The sequence below is a fragment of the Oratosquilla oratoria genome, chromosome 4, assembly GCF_046742065.1.
Source record: "Oratosquilla oratoria isolate Oo_2021 chromosome 4, ASM4674206v1, whole genome shotgun sequence".
In the NCBI taxonomy this organism is placed as follows: domain Eukaryota; kingdom Metazoa; phylum Arthropoda; class Malacostraca; order Stomatopoda; family Squillidae; genus Oratosquilla; species Oratosquilla oratoria.
In genome coordinates this window covers 12,656,519-12,679,018 of record NC_134780.1, presented here as the reverse complement: position 1 = coordinate 12,679,018, position 22,500 = coordinate 12,656,519, and the positions used below count along the sequence as shown (strand labels likewise).

At 36.0% G+C, this 22,500-nt stretch overlaps 1 protein-coding gene across 3 annotated transcripts in view; it reads left to right on the top strand.

The window, feature by feature from the left end:
* Positions 1 to 22,500, top strand: part of LOC143024617 (uncharacterized) — a 135,630-nt gene that overhangs the window by 11,448 nt on the left and 101,682 nt on the right. For 2 of the 3 annotated variants that reach the window (XM_076183486.1, XM_076183484.1), the window contains exon 2: positions 20,205 to 21,132. In XM_076183486.1, coding sequence (XP_076039601.1) covers positions 21,039 to 21,132 — 94 coding nt within the window. In that variant the 5' untranslated portion in view covers positions 20,205 to 21,038. The remainder of the gene's footprint in view (positions 1 to 20,204; positions 21,133 to 22,500) is intronic. The other variant, XM_076183485.1, reaches the window with a different exon arrangement.

Genomic DNA, 22,500 nt, shown 5'->3' with positions numbered 1-22,500 from the left:
CCGAATTCCCTCTTCACCATGCCTCACTCAGTCATATGTTCTGTACCTTGTTTCTTCATTTTATAATTCCTTCTTTGTATCAGCACTGAAGATGTAATTATACGAAAGCGCTCTGCTTTGTTAGTTTACTTTTCCTAGTGGTTATTTACACATTTGTGAACACACGTTCCTAGTGTTTTTTATTGCATTATGGATACCACACGATTCTCCGAGAACTTTACTCATCTGAACCCTGAACTTGCTCCTTATGTACACGACTTTACCTGGTCCTTGGCTAAAGTCTACAAGCTGCGACTACGTCTACAGTTTCTACAAAAATGCATGAAAGAACAAGTATTACCCAAGTCGGTCTTACCTCAATGGCTTGTGAAGATGTCTGATCGCCCATTTGATGATTTCCAGCGCATCATTCTTAAGAAACGAATCGACATTGCCAAATTAGAAGTCAAAGAAGCCTTTAGGATCAAGCGTATTAATTGGCATAAATTCCAGTGTTGTGTATCATCTGATGTCAGGGAAGTGCTTTTGGACTATTGTTATGGAAAAATGAGGATGGAGTGTGAGTACCTTACAAGAAAGTTAAACATGAAATTACTAGCTCTCATTAATGGCAGTGACTGGACCAAACATGCTAACCCAGATTTTGTGGTTAACTTGTCATCTAAACCACTCACCAAGGCTCAATCCACAGCGTTAGGATTTGGGCTCAGCTTTGCCAATAATTCAAATCCACCTAATATCATTAACATTGGTAAAGTTTTTGTAATTCAAAGTGTGATAAAGATCTACCTATAGATGATGTTAATATATGCAAGGTATTGTTTATGGTGTTTTAGCTAATCAGGTACCTCCCAGCTGTCCTGAACGTTTCCACATTGCTATTAATACTCTCAAAAAGGACAATGATTTATATATCACAAAAGCTGATAAATCAAACGCCGTAGTAATATAAACAAAAAGGATTATTTAAACAAAATCGATGAATAACTTAAAGATTAAGATACTTATGTCCAACTTTTAAAGAATCCTACTGAATCAGTGAATAACCATTTCAATAGGAAGATAAAAGAATTGTTAAGTGGAAATAGTGAACTCATTAAAAAGTTTATTTCTATTAGCCCTCCTTTGCCTTACATGTAAGGTTTAATTAAGACACATAAACCAAATTACCCGGTAAGACCAATCGTTTCTTAAATAGGTTCAGCTTTGTAAAACTTTCGAAATGGTTGGTAACAATTCTTAGTCCACTAGTTGGAACTATTTCCACTTTACATTTTAAGAACAGTTTAGACCTTATTAACAAACTAGGTGAGGTAAAACCAGATTATAAATTTGAACGAGTAAGTTATGATATTGTTAGTTTATTTACTAAAGTTCCTTTGGATGATCTTGTAATCTATCTAAAACAAGAGTTAAATAAGCACGATTTATTATTACCCTCAGGCACCTTAATTGAACTGAACAAATTGTGTGTTAAAGACTGCAAGTTCCAATTTAATGATAAATTTTATTCTCAGAAATTTGGCTTCAGCATGTATTTAGTTTTTTGAAACTAGAATATTAAGTAAGATAATTCCCTCCAGCATAGTATGGCTGCGGTACATTGATGACATCCTATGTCTGTGGCCCATTCAAGTTAATGTAAATGATTTTTTATGTAAACTTAATAATTTGGTCAGTTCCATTAAGTTCACGGTGGAGATAGGGAATGAAGGTATTTTGCCTTTCCTTGATTGTAATATCTACCGCCGTGAAAATGAGTTGAAGTTTAGTGTATATCGTAAACCAACTAATGTTCGTTCATATATACACTATTATTCCTCACACCCTGATGGCGTAAAACAATCTGTTTTTTCTTTGATGTTCCTTAGGGCCCTACGCATTTGCAGCCCCAGAGTACATCGATGATGAAATAAGATGTATTTACGACACTGGTACTAAGCTGCAATACCCCACACGTGTCCTTGATACAGCTCACAATTGTGCTAAAAGAACCTTTCATAACCTTAGGTCAACTCAAACTTTCAATATGAATAACTTGTTAATTCTACCGTACCAAGAGAACCTACAAACATTCCACATATATTACGTAATTTCAACATTGATATAGTTTTTAACAATGAGAACACTGTAAGACAATTGCTCATAAATAATTCTGTCAATAGTGATAAAGGGTGATTACAAAATACCTTGTAAATCATGTAATCAGTTTTATGTTGGTCAGACTGCTAAAACACTCAAAACACGAATCAATCAACGCTCATAACACCATAACTTTACCCTGTTGCTCAAGTTACACCACTTCCCACGAGTACACGCACTCCTCGTTCTCGTTACAAGTATCGTTCACGTCCACGTTCACCTTCCAAACCACGCATTGTTTGCCATTTCTGTTCACAACCTGGCCACCTTGCCAGTAGGCGTTGGAAACGTCTATCCATTCCTCCAGATCAGTATTGTGACTACCATGGTGATTGTTTTCATTCTACAGACGAGTGCCGTGTCCTACGGCACCAATGTTCCTGATCATGGCCTCCCTCCCCCACCTCACATACTCGTACTTCTTCCTTTTCTCGTCACTTCTCTCCCAAATGACAGTCACCCAGTCCTTCGGTGTTTCTTTCCTTACTATCTCCCACTCAGAGCCCTCCCTGTGTACACCATCTAGCCCTGATACTTGGATTCATGCTACATCCGATACCACCCCCCTTTCAATTTTTATAGACATTGGTTCCCCAGTCAACATCATACCCATTCAGAGTTCCCTTTCATTCCGCACTGCAAGAAAGCGTGTCACCATTTTGGAGGCCCCCGCTATTCGTCGTTTTAATATTGTTGGTACCCTATTTCTAATGATTGGTAAAGTCAGTCTTGATGTTAGCTGCACCACTACCCCCTCTATTCCAGTTACCTTGTACGTAGCTGATGTTCATTTTCCTGGAGGCATACTCATTGGTTTGTCCTTAATGAAGAAGCATGTAATTTCTATTCATTCATTCTCAACATAAAATCAGTTATTCAGACAATTTCTTCCCTGCCTTGCCCTCAGCACCTTCATTTGTGCCGTTTGTAACATTCACGTGGCCGAGCGGTCTCCCACGGACCAAGTTCCTACTGTAACTGGCAATACTATTTTCCATGACAGTATCTCTACTTCTTCATGTGAGGATATACCTACCTCTTCTCAGAGTTCTTCATCTCCATCTGCTGCAGACATGTCTTCCAGCCGTAACCGGCATATTCATTCTTCCCCGCATGTCTAAATCAAAGTTGGAACTAAGCACCCCTTGAACAACACCGGCATTTCACCAACTGAGGATCCCTCCTTCCCTCTCTTGGATGAACTTTCAATTGACTCAGCCCCAGTCTCTCGAGTGTTAACGCATTCCAAACACACTCACGAAGTAGTACTAACCAGCCCTACGACGCTGCATCCTCGTGAGTACACAAAACTTCACATCCGCGTTTTCCAAGCCAAGGAAAGCGACGTAGTCTGTATGCCAGAAACCATCCGTGTCAAAGGCATTTCTCTGTTTTCAGCCTTATGTTCCACTTCTAAGAAAGGTCATACACATTTGCTTGTTGCCAATGACACTAACGCTCCCCTCCAACTTGGTAAAAGTACGAACATATGTGACTTTCTAGTATATGCTTCTCGAGTTCAAATCATGGAGAACCAGTTCAGTACTGTTCCTGTTTGTACCACCACTTCTGATGTGCATCCGCAACGTGAACCCATTCTTGCATCCCATTTGAATTCACTTGATTTCTCTGACGCACAAGAAAGCTTACTTTTCCTTTGCAATGACTTCAGGTACGTTATTGATCTCCCAAGTGAATTCCTTGGTGTAATTGATTTCATTTAAATTCACATTCCCCTTAGACCAAATACCCATCCGTGCTATACAGAATGCCTCATAGCAAACGGAATGTGGTAAACACGCTCATTGATGACATGATTGCTCATAAAACCTTCAATTTCAGAATGGAACTTCCCTCTTTTCATTATTCCTAAACCAAATGGTTCATTCCGTCCTGTTGTTGACTTTAGATAACTTAATAGATTAACTGTTCCAAATCGCCACCCGATCCAAATATTGCCTGACCTCCTTCACTCCATCGGTGAAAACAAGGTTGTCTTTACCACTCTTGACCTCATGTCTGGCTATTTTCAAATCCCCTTGCTCCTGAATCACCATACTCTCACAACCTTTAAAACGTCAAATGGACACTTCTAATTCAAACTGTTAGTCATGGGCCTTGTTTCTGCCCCTTCTATTTTTACACGACTCATGAACACAGTCCTCGCAGAAATGATTGGTGGTAACGTCTTCATATATCTTGATGATATAGTCATCACCTCAAAGTCTGTCTCATACTACTTACAAACACTACAAGCTGTCTTCTTTTGACTGGCAAAGTCAGGACTTAAACTGAATTAACGGAATTTTCCTTCCTAAAGAAGAAAATAAGTTTCCTAGGACATGTACTTACCACATGTGCTATCCTTACGGTCAACGACAAGGTCAAAGCGGTCGTTGATTTCCCTCAACCTACCTCTGTAGAGCACGTCCATTTCTTTTTTAACCCTCTCAGGTTTCTATATGCGCTACATTTAAGGCTACACTAGTATAGCCGCGCCTCTCACTTCTCTACTAAAGAAAGATACTCTCTGCATTTGACCTCCTGAGCGCGATAGCGGCCCCTGTCTTAGTATTTCCAAACTTCAACTTTCCCTTTATATTGTACATTGGTGCAACTTATTCAGGATTAGGCGCAATTCTCATACAACAACGTAGAAAACACCTCCGCCCCATTACATACGCCAGCCGTGCATTAAACAAAGCAGAATAAAATTACTCTTCCAGAGAAATTGAAGCTCTTGCTGTAGTGTACGACCTCCGACATTTCAAAGACATCATTCTTGGATATGAAATACACGTCTATATTGACTACCAAGCTTATCTTTATTCTCTGGTGAGAATCTTTCGATCAGACTTGCTCGTTAGTTCCTGATAATTCAGGAGTTCATGCCAACCTTCCATTATGTTCATGGTAAAGTAAATTCAGTTGCTGATGCCTTCAGTGTTTTATTGTTATTTCTCAGTCTCCCATTTCAATTAACTCAGGAACACATTAAAGCTACGCAACGTTCAGATCTACTGTGGAAGCCTGTGATATTTTTCTTGGAATCAAGTGACACTACAGACTTTCAAACTTCCCTCCTAACTCACAGAACTACACGCTTGTAGGTGATGTCCTGTATCATCAAGCAACACTGGATCATAAACATAAACCACACCGGTCAGTGAATCAATTAGTAGTCCCTTCTGCCATGATTCCTAAAGTGCTCCATCTTTCATGACTCCCATATTGCCGAACACCCTGGCAAGGATAAATGCGTTGCACAAATCAGATTACAGTATTTCTGGTTGTCCTTGCGGAAAGATGCCCATACTTACATAGATAAGTGTTCTTCATGTCATTCCCATAGAGGTCACATTCGCAGTCATGCCCCTCTCTTAACTTATCTCCACCTTCTAAGCCCTTTGATACTGTGGCCATTGACCTTCTCAAGCTGCCCCGTACCCCCAACGGGAACCAATAACTGTTCGTCTGCATAGACCACTTTTCCAAGCTCTGTATTCTTGCCCTAATCCCAGACAAAACTACACAACACATTGCACACGTTCATGGTGACAGACTGATTTGTCCTTTCACTACTCAAACTCTTCTTTCAGACAATGGTACAGAGTTCAGTCATGATATTATTGTTGCCATCCGCAAATCCTTTAATATTACAAAATGCAACACCCTCCCGTATCACCCCAGTTCAAATAGCCTTGTTGAAAACCTAAACAGTAAAATCATTAATGTACTCCATCATCTTGCTTCTGACCTACATCTTTCTTAGGATGAACATTTTCCTATCATCCAAGCTTCATTAAATAGTGCCATTAACAGGTCCATATCGGAGTCTCCCCATTTTGTCCTCCTTGGCTCGGGCAAAATGCTCCCATATGACTTCCTAGCTCAAAACTTAGGGCCTGTTTACAATTCTAATTACTATGTTAAAGTCAACTTCTCCAATTTCAGCTCTCTCTTAAAGAGAATTCATGATTTGCTTACTCTTGCGAAAGAAAACATGGCATGACTTCAGCACAATTTTTTTTTTCTTTTTTTTTTTTTTTTTTTTTTTTTTTTTTTAGGAGACATTGTATATTCACTCAATGACATTCCTACTTCAAATTTTTCTCATAAATTTCTTGATCCTTACAGAATCATTCAGACAGAATCAGGTAATTAAGTCATCTCTGATTCAACGGCAAGCCACAAAACTTATTCCAAATATAAAAAATAAATCATACGAAAATCGACAAAAAACATATGAATCTATTTTCCTTAAAAAAAGAAAAATAGATTCATATGCTTTTGTCGATTTTCGTATGATTTATTTTTGATATTTGGAATAAGTTTTGTGGCTTGCCGTTGTACTTTTTTCAATCTGTCGATGTCTTTAATGAAATTTGGTGACCACACGGGAACAGTAAATTCCAAATGTGGACGAACTAACGGTTTATATAGTTTGTTTGACTTTGAAGTCAAAAGATCGCGCAATCAGTCCTAGAATCTTATTTGCCTTATCAGAGGCTAAAATACACTGCTTAGACAAATTTCACTTTTGTTAACGAATTTCCAAATAACTTGTAATCGTACTCACTGTTACTTTTACATATGTGTTAAATTTCATTAGCCACTTTTCAGACCATTGCTGTAGTTTATCTAAATCTTCTTAAATATCTAATTGGTTTAAGTGATCATTTGCTATTCCGCAAAGTTTTGTATTAGCAAATTTGGAGACAATAGATTTCAGTCCAGGGTCTATATCATTTATATATATATATATATTATATATATATATATATATATATATATATATATATATATATATGTAATAAATATATATAAATATATATATATATATATATATATACATATATATATACATATATATATACATATATATATATATATATATATATATATATAATATATATATATATATATATACATATATATATATATATATATTACATGTATGTATATATATATATACATATATATATATATATATATATATATATATATATATATATATATATATATATATATATATATATATATATATATATATATATATATATATATATACATATACTATGAATAGAAGTGGTCCAGGAACGGATCCCTGCGAAACTCTACTCGTAACATTTTTCCATCTAGAATTTTTACCATTTTGAATAATTCTGTTTTCGATCGTTTAATCAATTACTAGTCAAATTTAGTAGGCTACCACTTGTTCCGAGTGAAGCTAATTTAGTAATTAATCTTTCATGGGGGACGGTATAATTTTTTTTTGCGAAGTCTAGATATATTACATATATATATATTTATATTTATATATATATATTTAGATATTTATATATATATTTATATATCTATATATATATATATATATATATATATCTATATATATATTTGTCATAATTCGAGATGACTGTGTCGTAGAATTCAATTAAGCTAGTCACGCAAGAACGTTTCCGTCTGAATCTATGATCGCTATTATCTATCAAACAGTTACTTTCTGAATGGTGTTCGATAGCTTCTCTGATGATAGTTTCCATGATTTTTCCTACGATTGAAGTCAAGCTTATAGGTCTGTAGTTATATGTATATACATATATACTTATATACTTGCATATACACTCGAAGACTCAAATTGTGATGATATCATGTAAGCATACGTGCTTTATAATTCTTTCGGAGCATCGGAGAAGGACGCGGTGTTCAATATTTTCAGGTGTTCATGTCTAACGTGGTTTTCGGTATTTTCAGGGGGTCGATATGTGGCGTTGGTCTATATGTTTTCAGATGATTGATTGATTGATTGATTGATTGACTGATTTATTTATTTACAAAAGATTACAAAGGTGGAGCATGCCGACAGGAAAACTTTTGGTCCATAACTAGGTCGGATGCGGAAAAATTAATAATGATGAATAGATAAATAAATCAAAATATAATAATATAAATAATAATAGATCAAATAAATCAATAAATGCATAGGTATAGTTAGATAATAAACAAACAGGTAACTAGTAAATAATAATAAATAGACATATAACTAATAATAAATGTGAATCAAGCAAATATTAATAAACAGACAAATGATAATAAAGCAGATAAACAAATAACATAAAATAAATGACAGTCATTACAGCATCTTGCATAGGTGTTTATCTAAATGATTCTTAAAGCTTCCAACTGAACTACATCGCACTGCCTCTGCAGGAAGTTTATTCCATTCATTAATTACACGGTTGGCAAAGTTGTTTCTACCCACTTCCAAATCAAATTAATTTCCTGGCAGTTTGAGTCCATTGTTTCTTGTCGGATTCTCATTCAATGTGAAAATTTCGTCACTTTTGATGTTGTCAATTCCCTTTAGAATCTTAAAAACCTGTACCAAGTCACCTCTGAGTCAACGCTTTTTTAGGAAAACAGATTCATATGTTTTAGTCTATTTTTTGTATGATTTAGTTTTGATGTTTGAAATCAGTTTTGTGGCTCGCCGTTGTACTTTTTCCAACCTGTCAATATCTTTAATGAGATTCGGTGACCATACGGAAACAGCATATTCCAAATGTGGACGAACTAACGATTTATATAGCTTGTTAATGAGAGATGGACTTTTGAAATTAAAAGATCGCGCAGTCAGTTCTAGAATCTTATTTGCTTTCTCAGAGGCTGAAATACACTGCTTAGATGATTTGAGATCGTTACTGATAATTACGCCGAGATCCTTTTCACTATCCACTTTTGTTAACGAATTTCCAAATAACTTATAATCGTACTTACTGTAATTTTTACCTATGTGCATTACCTTGCATTTACTTGTGTTAAATTTCATTAGCCACTTCTCAGACTATTGCTGTGGTTTATCTAAATCTTCTTGAATATCTAATTGGTTTAACCCATTAAACTCCGATGACAAGATGTCTTGTCATTTGGTCAAATAAAACAAAAAATCATAAAACACCAAAATGTTTGATCAAACACCAGAAAAATATGACGTCAGTCCTCGCTTCGCTGCGAGCGAAGCGAGGATTGACGTCATATTTTTCTGGTGTTTGATCAAACATTTTGGTGTTTTATGATTTTTTGTTTTATTTGACCAAATGACAAGACATCTTGTCATCGGAGTTGAATGGGTTAAGTGATCATTTGTCATTCTGCAAAGTTTTGTATCATCAGCAAATTGCGATTTCGCACAGTTTTGTATCATCACCAAATTAATTTATTCATCTATTTATTTATATTATTATTTTTTTTTTATTTTTTGCGGGAAAATGAAGCGGTCTTTTCCATAGAATGATTATACTAGGTAGTATGGTAGGAACTTTTCATTGCCTATTGATGGAAGGTTATAGGTTTCTAATTGATAAGGTTTCAAGAATACTGAGTCTAGATCTCGTCTTTCCCTTTGACAAGAATTGACGAATTCTCTTCCAGTGTTTTCTTAGTGATATTTTGCTGGAGTTTCTCTAGATATATTTTCATCCCTCAACCAGATAAATGAGAACATGTTCTCCTCGACAGTGTCATTATTGTTTGACCGATGTAGCAATCAAGCGGCGAACAGTCCTCCAAAGAGCAGTTGAATTTATAGACAGCGATGGGGCAGACAAGACCTCCAGAGCAGGGAGAAGTGTTATTTGTTATTGATATTGTCGATGGTTTTCTATTGCAATAGTAGATGGAAAACAATCCCTGTTGTTTTCTTTCCCCCATCTATCTATCTATCTATCTGTCTGTCTATCTATCTATTTGTCTATTTATCTATCTGTATCTCTCTCTCTCTCTCTCTCTCTTTCTATCTATCTATCTATCTATCTATCTAGGCACATATGTCGAGAAAAATATAGATAAATAGACACGGTTGACAGGCAAATATACAGCCAGCTAGATAGCCAGCCAGCCAGCCAATCAGCCAGACAGATTGACATACAGACTAACAAACAAACAGACAGACATATAGAGAGATAGATGGATGAATAAGTGCCGTAAATAAATAGATAGATAGATAGATAGATAGATAGATAGATAGATAGATAGATAGATAGATAGATAGATAGATAGATAGATATATGAATAGATGGGTAGGTAGGCAGAGAGATAGATACATAGCTAGTTGACCGATGAATCAATAGTGATAGATGAATATAATCAATTATTATCAATGGTAAGTTGATGTAGGAGACGAGGGTGGGGGCGGGCGTATTTCTTCAATTATACGCCGACACCACCTCCACGGTTTCTCCAAGCAATCCTCATGCACCCTTTCCATTCCAAATATCTCTCGGCATCATCGATCGACTAACTCCAGCCATGAGTTCTTCAGGCGTCGACTTCGTCTCTTCCCCCTTGTGAGTGGGATCAACAGCACGGAAACGTGCTACTTGGTAGAGTCGACGTTCACAAATTATGCTGATAAGTGGTTTTGACTTAACCTCATGGAGCAGTTGCTGGTTTGAAAGTCATACCAGCAATATTCCATGATTCTCTGAAAGTACTTGATGTCATAGACTCCGAGACCTCTTTTCAAGCCGGAATTCAGTGTTCTTGTTTCAAAGCCGTGCAGCAAGGCAGGGGGAACAAACGACTTGAAGCTTAGAATCTCAATCCTTCTGCATAAGTATTAACAGCGCCATATAACATGGCTGAACTAGTCCACAGCACCATGGATAGTGCTCATCATACAAAAGACCTCCTGACATGACCCACCATTTTTATGCACTACACAACCAAGGCATGTGAACTTTCCAATACATCAATATCCTCACAAGATGCGTGGGCAGATTAATTCGTATCATCTATTACGACCCTAAATCCTTAGATCTTGGTCTTGATCCAGGAAACCTGGAGTCTCAGCTGACTCACCTCCCTGTGCAGGGACTCGATGGTTGTAACTAGACCTCTAACGACTTTGCAAGTACAGCTTTTTTGGTAATAATTCTAATGTTGTCAACGGATAAACAACGAAGTCAATGATGGCGACCCTGTCCAGTATTCAGTCCTTGCAGGTGTTGAAAGATGTCTGGGCGAGGGTGCGTCCCTAAATCAACACAGTATTAATAGTGAAAATCCCGGGCATGTCTCCTCCATACTTCGTAGCACTGTTCTAAAGTATCGGCTAGACTTCAGGTCAATAATCCCACATATTCTAGAGCACCCTATACTTTATTCAGATCAGTGTAGGCTATAATCAACCCCTTTTTGAAACTCAAACAATTACTCCATGAAGACATGAATAAATAATCAGGACCTGGTCAGTCCTTGACTTACCGGGGGTAAGCTCCTATTGCTCAGGGTTCTGGAGTTTTAACAAATTGGAGCAAAACCGCTCCAACAACAAATGGACGAACACCTTGGGCATCGCTCCGATTAGTATAATACCACCGTAAGTGTTGCTGTACTGACGATCACCTTATGGATACGGACGACTAACCCCTTTTTCCAGTCAGAGGAAATAGTATCGAATCACCAGGTGGCAAACAACCACCGCATGGAACTCTGATTTTCAACAGCCCCATTCTTTTCTGCCCTTTAGCATATAACCATCTCGTTCAGAGAGGTGGGATTTAATCTGTCGGTGGACCGGCAACCGGACCTAAATACAAGTAAGGTGAAGCTGGCGGCTCGGAGGGTCAACCATGAACAACTTTCGAATTATTTGGTCCTTTGAGATCTGCACCCACTCATGTCTGACACCAGTTGCCCATCAGCTGTTTAGAAATTAGTCATCTGGGTCACATATATTGACGTGTTTGTCTGGTGTCATGTCATTTGAGATAGTTACTCTTAGGTCCCTTTCCGAGTTTACATTTTTTACTTCCTTTGTACCAATTTTATATTGACATGATATTCTATTTTTGCTTTTTCCAAATTCCATTATGCTACATTTCTTTATGTTGAAGTTCACTTCGCACTTCTGACTCCATTTCCAGACTTTGTCTAGGTCTTCTTGAAAAGATTTGCAGTCTTCCTCTGTACTTACTCTCTTGAGTAGTTTTGCATCATCTGCAAAGAAGTTCATATAACATTCCACACCTTCATCCATATCATTTATATAAATAGCAAACATTATCGGAGCCAATACAGAGCCTTGAGGGACTCCACTTATCATATCTTCCCAATTTGAGTTCTTGTCTCTAAGTACCACCCTCATTTTTCTTCCTTTCAAGAAATCTTTCATCCATTCCAATAACTTTCCTTGTATTCCACCTATTATTTCAATTTTTCTTAGTCGCTTTTTGTGTGGTACTTTGTCAAAAGCCTATTGTAAGTCCAAGAAAGCACAATCTGTCCATCCGTCTCTTTCTTGTATCATTTCTATTAATCTTGTATGTGTGTGTGTATAAAGGATGTAAAGATAGTCAAATATCCATTTTTAGAGAGATCGTGAGTCGTTGAAAGTTATTTGGGATAAAATATTTGAGAAATTGGCTCTACCAATGAGAGTTACTCATCCTGGATAGAGAGTGAGGTTTGCTCTAACTCCTTTCACGTGATTAGTGGTAATTTCTCTAAACGGTAAGGTTGAACTCACTTATAACCACTTATCATAGGATGAACAAATGTAAAGGTTGGACTTCAAGCATTCTTTTGACTATTGTAACCCTACATTAAGGCAGGGGCTCTCAACCTTTTTCCGTTCCGTACCCCGAGTCATCACGCCATCGTCCCGTGCCCCCATTAAACTGATACCGAATATAGAATGGTAATATACTAAGGCTATTAAATATACAGTGGATATAAAATGGCTCAAATTGTAATGACTTCATTTATCAGTTAAGCATTACCGTAAAAACAATGTACAATGTTCTTTGCATATTAGAATGTTTAATGGCCGCGTACCTGTGGTGACCTGCCTGTCTTTGTATCTCGCAACATCTAGTTTGTTGAGTAGTGTTGCAGACCGACTGCTGGCTGCCCCACGGTGGCCAGGGGCTGCCTGCCCGCGGAGCTTGTAGCTCAAATACTCTCGACAAAGTAATCTTTCGTAAGTCATCTAAGTACCTCTGGAAACTGTCCGCGAACCCCAGGTTGAGAGCCCTTGCTCTAAGGCAGGGATTCCCAAACTTTTCAGCTCATCGACCCCCCTAATAAAGTTTAACATTTTCTATAGACCCCCAAACGAATTATGTCAGTTTTTTTATTATTGGTGTTGTTATTGTTATTAATGCTAGTAATATTATTATTATTATAGTTATCATTATTGTTATTGTTATTGTTATTATCATTATCATTATTACTATTATTATTATTATTTTATTATTGTTATTATCATTATAATTTTAGTTATCAATAGTTTTATTATCATCATGATTGTTATCATTTTTCTTGTTGATATTATTGTTCTAATTCTTTACTGTAGTTCTTGTTTGGTCTCATAAACCACTTATGGTAATTCTAAAGTACCATAGTCACAGTTTTCGTGTTTGTGGATTTTACTTATTCTATTCGTTTATCTTTATTTGTTTAATTATTTATCTATTTTTATTTTGATCCGTTATAAAAGGGCCAAATGGCAACATTCATCATGGCGACGGCGTTCCAATAATGATACAGACACTTTCACATATATATAAACATGTTTTAAAATAGATATTTATAATTTACCAATAGTTTTAAGAGTGATATTATATATTCTTTATTATATTACTATAATATTCAAGCCAATGATATTACACAAGCTCGTCATCTTGATGTTCATTCACGATGTGGTTTTGTGTATGTGAGATTCTCCCTACATGCACAGAATGGGGAGGATTTTTGACTCCGAGCGAACTGACATGGTTTTTCTTTAAGTTTAGATATTGGTTGGTTGATTATTCTCACTCTTTCAGTACGGGAAGAGAACAGGATCATTTCATGCTAACCATTTATTTTTAAAGACTGCCTTTCGACCCCATAGTAATTTACTGGCCCCTTTCGACCCCCTAGTAATCTAATGACCCCCTTTCGACCCCTTGGATGGTTTCATCGACCCCTAGGGGTCGATATCGACCCCCTAGCGATCTTCTGACTCCCTTTCGACCCCTTGGCTATTTGTCGACCCCTTAGATGGTCTCATCGACCTCTGGGGGTCAATATCAACCACTTTGGAAACTCCTGCTCTAAGGGATACCCGCTCGAAAAAATAAATTCACTTTAAGCTTTTCTTCAATTGGGCTATATTAGCTCATTTGAAAGAAAAGATCCAATAGAAATCTAATAAAAACAGAAATGGGGGTCTCATTGTGGCCAATAAAATAATTCATCTTTTCTTATAACATGTGTATTGAAATATAAGTATATGATGAAGATGTTGGGATTAAAAAAAATAATATAAAGGGATATAATTCCTCATATCAACATTTCTTCTCCTACCCACATTTTTTTTTAATAATTCGCGAGCTTTGCATTATACATGAATGATAATAAGATGGTCTATTCCTGCCCATTCCAAGAGTCAGGCTTCTCTCTTTCTTTCTCCTTACTTTCTCTCTTACAAACCTAATACATGACCATATTTTCCAGTTTCAAAGATATACAGTCATAACATTTTCCTATATAAATCTACAAACAACTCGAAGGTTGTCCGTCGTAGAACCTTGCCTAATGGAGTTAATATTTTTAAATCTTGTCCCTTCCCTTTATCACGATATTATTATTTTTTTCTAATCCCCTGAAATGATTTCTTTGGATATTTTTTTTCTGGATATCTGAGATGAATGTGCATACTACAGTAGCAATCCAACACATCTTTCATCCCTCTCATAGAAATTGCACCCTGTTCTTCCCCATCCAGCTGTGCAGTTGTCATTCAAGGTCATATTACTTTCACTTAGTGTTTGCTTAATCAATCACATGTTTCCTTAAGTGTGTTATCTATAACGAAAAAAACTTCTACCCGTTTTTAGTCTCCGTATTATCCCTAGGACAATTTTTGTTATTTCGATTGGATACGTTTAGATATCAGACACATTTAGCTTGGATTTTAAGCGAAAAATAAAAACTGAAAAACCCGCCTTCACTTCAAATACTCCGAAGAAGAGGAGTTCAGGTGAATGGTTTGCGTAGCTTCACTTATACATTGACTGAAAGAAAAATATAAATAGGAATGTGACGAAACCTGTTTTTATGGCTGCCATCTCAAATTTTCTCAGAAATGGTCAGAGATAGCTTGTCAAAAAGACCTCAACTGGCATCCTTGACCTAAGAAATATAAGTTTAGTCATCAAGTTTATGATTCTACAACAATTAGAAGCAGATATGATGAAAACCACAATTTTACATACTGCTTTGGATTCTTAGACGCAGTTGATGGTTTAAATGAAAATATGTTAGAATTGTATTATACATCCCATTTTATACACTGTTATCAGACATGTTTAGGCTTCAGAAAAAGAAATTTCCGTCTAGAATTAAGGAGTGTGTGTGTGTGTGTGCATGAGGTCAGGTAATTAGGCGATGGTGTAGAGACCACGGATCGAAACTTAGCGACGGGCCGGGTTTGATTATATATATTTGTATACTTAGGGCACAAATACACACGTACTCGATACATACAGGGTTATCACAATTATTGCTTTACTTTCTATAATTTTCAAGTTATCGTAACTTCAGGAGAGTGAGCAAAAACGAGTTCACTGAGATTTACCCTTTTAATCTATGACGTCTGAAATGCACAGAATCTTCAAATTGTTAGAATTGGACTGAACACAAAATGTATTTGATGTTTATAATTTGTACTGAACACAATATTATACTTGATAGTGACACTTGTAGAAAAAATATAACTAATAAGTATAATATTGTGTCCATTACCAATTGTAAACATTAAATACATTATTGTGTTCAGCGCAATCGTAACAATCTGAAATGACACTGTGCAATTATAGATTAAAATGGTTAGTTTCAGTGAACTCGTTTTGATCACCCTTCTTTAATAAAATTTTTGTTACGATAATTTGACAATTATAGAAAGAGAACCAATAAATGTGATAGAATAGCTGCGAATTCATTTGTGGGTAAGTTTGCGAAGTTCGTTGAAAGTGAAGGGGCAGTTGGTGCAAACACTTCAGTCAGCCACTCCAGAAATGATATCCGCGTTACCCATGTCTTGCTATTTGCCTTCCACATTACAGACAATTTAGATTTCAATATATTTTTGCGCTCAAAGGCACGGGGATTTTCAGTGATACAGAAGAAGTGTCTTGACCTTACAGTCACCTGTTGCATTTGCATAGAATAAAAGTGTAAGCCTGTTCTTCATTGCCTTGTGTCCGGGGAGTACGAGTACCTTCTCCATCTCGGTGATGTAAGTCCTTCTTGGTATTTTTTTCCAAAACAAGCCATTCTCATCACATTTGAACACTTGATACGTCTCATATCAAATATTTAATGAAGCCAATGAAGGACAGGATTACACTTTTATTTTGTGTTAATGCAACTGGTGACTGTAAGGTCAAGTCACTTCTTGTGTACAGTCTGAAAACCCATTTTTAAGAGCAATAATATAATGAAAGCTAAACTGCCTTTGATGTGGAATGTGAATAGCAGGGAATGGGTAACACGAATATAATATTTAGAGTGGTTGACTGAAGAATTTGCCCCCAATTGTCAAGAAGTATCTTCAGGATAAGGATCTTCTTCTTAAATGGTTTCTCTTAATGAATAGTGCTCCTGCGCATCCACCACGTTTGGTGGAAGATTTCCTCCACCCAATACTACTCCAGTATTGCAAACCCATAGATCAACAGGTGATTTCCAATATCAAGAAGCTGTACACCAAGGCACTGTTTTCCAGGTGTTACCAGATCTCTAATGACACCAATATGACCTTTTTTTTTTTTGAAGGAGCACTTTAATATCCTCCGTTGCATCAACCTCATTAGCAAAGCCTGGAATGAGGTCTCTTGGTCTCTTACCGCACATTACAGTCTGCCTGGAGGAAAATTTGGCCAAGTTGTGTCCCAGAGAAAGACTGGGATTTGAGGCAGAGATGTCGAAGTGGTAGATGAAATCTTGTCCATGGGCAAGAGTGTGGGCACGGAGGTCGACGATGCTGACGAGTAGGAGTTGGTGGAGGACCATCTAGAGTCCAGCGGTTCTCAACTGTGGTCCGTGGACCCCTAGTGGGCCACGGTGGTCCACAAGTGGACCAGCCAGCCGAAAGTTACTGGCAGTTAGTGGATGCAAAACGATTAGATTTAGTGTTGAAGTCATCTCCAGGAGGTTAGAATGACAGCAATTCATAAATACGGGGTACGTGTGGAAATAGGTTGAGAACTTTGGATTCTAGCCGAACTCAGTAGAGAAAAGCTTGTTAAGTTGCAGAATGAACAGGTTAAGGCCATACAGGAGGAAGAGGAAGAGGAAGTTAGAGGAACTACTAGTGCGCAGATGAAGCAAATTTCCAGTAAGTGGAACGACGTGTAGGAATTTATTGAGAAGTACCACCATAACAAAATTGTAGCTAATAGAACAACATTTTTAATGGCAATGGAATGTCGCACTTCCGGAAAATTTTGCAGCAAAGAAAAAGACAATTGACTTAAGACTGCTTCTTGTACACACAGAAAATTAACCAACTAAAAATGTATATAAAAAGACTGAATCAGAGTTGTCTAGTGTTCTTATACAAGGGAAATCTCCTTCAAAGCATTAGTTTTCCTTTTGTCCTCTTCCTCCGCCATCCACCTGCGTCAGCAACTACAAACAAAAAGCAGGTAAAGTACAGTGCTTTTTATTTATTTTAGTATTATATGTCTATAATTATGGCTATTTCAATTTCATTATTCTATATACTTATTAATAAGAATTATAAATGTAAAAAATACCATATTTCTAAAGGTGGAACAGATTAATCTAATTTACATTAATTTCAATGGGGAAATTATTTCGGTGAGCGAACGTTACTCTTTAGGTATGGAGCTCGTTATCCGAGATTCTACTTTACATATTGCACATACAATCAAATATGAGAGCATTCTACGTACATACAAGAGAATCTATTCCCTTATTTCTCATATACATACATGCATACATAAACATACACACGCAAACACACACACACACACACACATATGTTATATATATATATATACATATATGACTTGTCTCCTACCATCGGAAAATAATATCAGAAATAAATATATCTGTATATTTCGACCACTTTCTGTGGTCCTATTCAACAGATCTGCTAAAGAGGACCACAGAAAATGGTCGAAATATACAAATATATTTATTTCTAATCTTATTTTCCGATAGTGGGAGACAAGTCTTATTTTATCAATGTACTTTACATTATATATATATATATATATATATATATATATATATATATATATATATATATATATACATTATATATATATATATATATATATATATATATATATAAACAGAAATGTAGCACATTTGTAAATGACACACAGGAAACCCACAGTTGGAGAAAATAAACTTCGAATAAAGAAGATCCCTATATTTCGGCTATCAACTGTAGCCCTCTTCAGGAAAGTACATAAGACAGAGGACAAAGGGGACATATAAGCTTGAAACACACACAAAAAAAGAGAGAGAGAGAGAGAGAGGGAATGTGGACAAATGGTATTACTCAGGCGCGGGGTAAAATGGGGTGGCAGAGGAGGGTGAGGGTGAGGTGAGCGGGGTTGTAAGCTTCGTACCAGCCTACTCACTGCCGCGTGTAAAATAATGTCAGGAGCCCTTTAGATATATTAATGTTGGGGCATTCTTCAATTAATGCTGATTCAACTATTTTTCTCCTGAAACCGCAGTGTAAAAATAGTTGAATCAGCATAATTGAGGAATGCCCCAACATCAATATATCTAGATTGTACTAAATTTACATTTCTTTTGTCCATTGTGTTTCTTTATTTCTTATTAAGATCATACAAAAATAGAAGTTACACAGGATGCAATAGGCCAGCCTCCACAGGAACGTCATAGGCGAGTACAACTTTCTAAATCGTCTCCTTTATCTCTGTCAGAATCGTAGTGCAGGGCACAAATCATTTGAGGAAAACAGGTATTATTTTCAACGTTCGATGGAATCCGGTCAACCTGGAGCACCAAGAATGTTAATGTTATCAGCTTAATTGATTTTAACATTGTATGTACCGTGTTTTATTTTGTATAAAAATAATAAGAATAACATAACATGGAAGTGGAATATATGTAGTTGTTTGTGTCTTTATACAAGTGTTCTGCATTTTAGATTTATAAAAAAGCTGGGTTTTAAGCAACATAATGTACGAGTATGGCAATTTGTCCAGTTTTCACATTGTGACATTATGTCGTGTGGTATTTTGTTTTATGGCATTTTGTTTGTGTCGCGTGGTGTTTTGTCTTGTAGCATTTTGTATGGATACCAGTTTACACAGGCGTATCAACAGTTCTTAACCTTGTGGCTTGTACAATCAAGCACTAAATAAATAGTGTATACGTGTATGTCGAGCCACTGGGAATGTATAGTTGCAATTAAAAGCAAGAATGATATTTAAACATATGTAAGGATATTTGTAGATTTAAGTGTGATAAGAGTATATTTTTTCCTGTAATTGTAGAATTTTTGTTTTTCTTAATTTGTTTGTTTTGTCAATTTTTTGTTCTTTTTTTATTTTGTTTTTTTGTATTTGTTTCATTTCGTTTTTTGTTTGTTTTATTTTGTTTGTTTTGTTTTCTCTTGTCTTGTCTTATCTTGTCATGTCATGTCATGTTTTGTGTTTGTCTTTTTATCTTATTTTGTCTTGATTTGTTTTGTTAGATCTTGTTCAAGCTTGTATTTCTGAGCTGTTAGAAATGTGCTAAAACATACATTTTTTCTGGAGAGTTTAACAATTATCACTGCAAGGGATTGTTACTTTGAGCGACTGTTTGAGAGGTGCTTAAAATATCGATACAGAACCCACGAACACTTCGTTCTGGTCAAGTAGGCCTGTTGCCAAAAAAGCCGATTGTAGAATAATTGTACCAATATATTATGAAAACAACTTTAGGCTCTAAGTATTCACAGCTTTTTGCCATCGTGTTTACATACGCGAGTCTTAATGATTTATCTTTCTTTTCCTTTTCAGAAAACACCAAGATCTGCAAGATTGTAAAACTGGCCCTTTTTTTAGTCTAATTCTTTTGCATACCAACAGGAAAGAGCAAGGATGTTGGAAAATTGTGTCATTTTAAATCGATAAGCCACTTGAAGTTTTATACGGAACTTGTTCAAGTATTCTTCAGTATTTCAGTGACGTGTTTAAAAATTTGAGTGTTTTTGTGTCAACAGGAAACTAAAATACTGTACATTTAATCTGAAATTTTGACTGTGGAATGTAAGATTTTCCTCTGCATTTGTAGAAAAAATATATGTATATACAAGTTTATATTTGATCAATCTTTATCTTTCTAAAAGAATTGTGTGATAAGATATTGCGTTACTTAAGATGGGTAAAGTTTAACCCAATTAGCACCAAGTTTCAAGGTGGAGCTCAAGAAAATGAAAAGTTGCCAAGCTTCAACCAGATACCAAGCTAATACTGAACCCTGAATTCGTACACATGATAAGTGAATATTTTTAGTGGACAGGAAATAAAGAAAACCACTAAGGAGTATGAGGAAAAAGAGAAAATAAGAACAGAAATAGAAACCGAGTGCTTTCAATGTTATCGTCAAAAGCAACAGAACTTAATTTTTCATGAATGGTTTCAGTTTGTTTTTTGTTTTAGATTATTTTAACTGAACCAATCAAGAAATCTACGAGTGCTTCTTTCCCAGTCCTTATAAAAAGTTTTTTTATTACTTTCCTAAATTATTACAAGAACTAAGAATTCCTCCATCAGATTTTACCCTTCATTCAACTGAAATTATTAAGTATTTGTTGTTGTGCGAGAAAGTTTTCTAAGTGTGAATCAAGATAGATGATATCTGACATGGATATTTATAAGTTCAACAACATCTTCACGTGGATCATAGGATTCATCATTCATATCATGGCTACCTCGATTCTCTTAGGTAAGTACCCTGGAAACAGACTTTGTATGATAGACGAGTTAGCATTTGTGGTAAAATGAGAGGATCTTATGTATACAAGAAAATATACATTTTAAGAACACAGGAATGGGGGAGACTGCAAGAGAGCATAGGGCCTACACTAGGCATTTCCATGCCCATTACCACCTTTCATCCCTATCCATAAAATTATCTAAGCATCTATAAAAACAACCAATATTTTTAGTGATCACCCCATGGTTACTAAGTCTAGTCATTAGTATAAAAGGATGAAAAGATTAGTTACACACGACCTACCTTGGTGAACCCACTGAAGATCGGGTTTAAATCAAGTACCATGTCTAACCTCTCTTTTGTGAATACCGAGAGAAAATATCTATCAAATACCTCGCTCATTTTCCCTCTGTGTCCTTGTCAGATTTAATTGGACCTATCTTTTCCTTATCCTTAGTTCTGTGGAGATGAAAGAAAACCTCAGGCAACCTCAATTTTGTAGTCACGTTTTGCTCTGCGTTTAATCTTTTGAAACCAGTCTAGCCATTTCATCATACCTAGTTCTAAGGAGTGTTTATCCCCTTTTCATACTAACATAAATCCCTCGTTTTACTCCGATCTTATTTTTCAACCTATTCATCATCTATTTAGGTGTATTGGTTTCTTATCTAACTTTCCTGTAGGATGTAAATTTTCGTTGTCTGATCTAAATAGTAGTTAGAATATCGTACAATACTTCAAGACCCTTGATCTCATTTGTGACCTTCAGGCTAACCTCGTTAATGACATCACTTGAGAGTTTCACTACTTCCCATGTGTCATGATTAAGGTCAAGTCTATTACCCTCTGGGGTGGTACCAAGCTTACTCAAGTATTTCCTCATGCCCTCAAAATGAATGTTTTTAAAGTTAGGTACTAATTTGTTATTCCCACTATATTTTTATTTTTAATGCTAAATCTTATTTCTTGATGATCACAAGTAGCCATATTATCACCCACTAATAACATTTCTTGTTATTTTGTATTTGTTAACAGTAAGTCCAAAGTATTTTCTTCCTTCGTAGGATCGGTACTCAATTGCTTTAGAAAATTATCTTGTATCACACATAAAAAAATGCACTTCCTAATCTAATAAATTATCCCAGTCAATATTTCTACAGTTGAGATCTCCCATAACCATATTCTTTTTACTGCGACTCCTTGCACATTTCTCGCAAAAGGAGTTCTGTCTCTTCTCTATTCAGGTTAGTAAGTCTGCCTATAATCTCCAACCAAATTGATTCCATGCCCACTTCATCCTTGATCGAGTTGTTGATAATGCATTTTTTTAACGAAAAGTGTTCCTCATCTCTCTTCCTGCCTTCTCTATACTTGTGA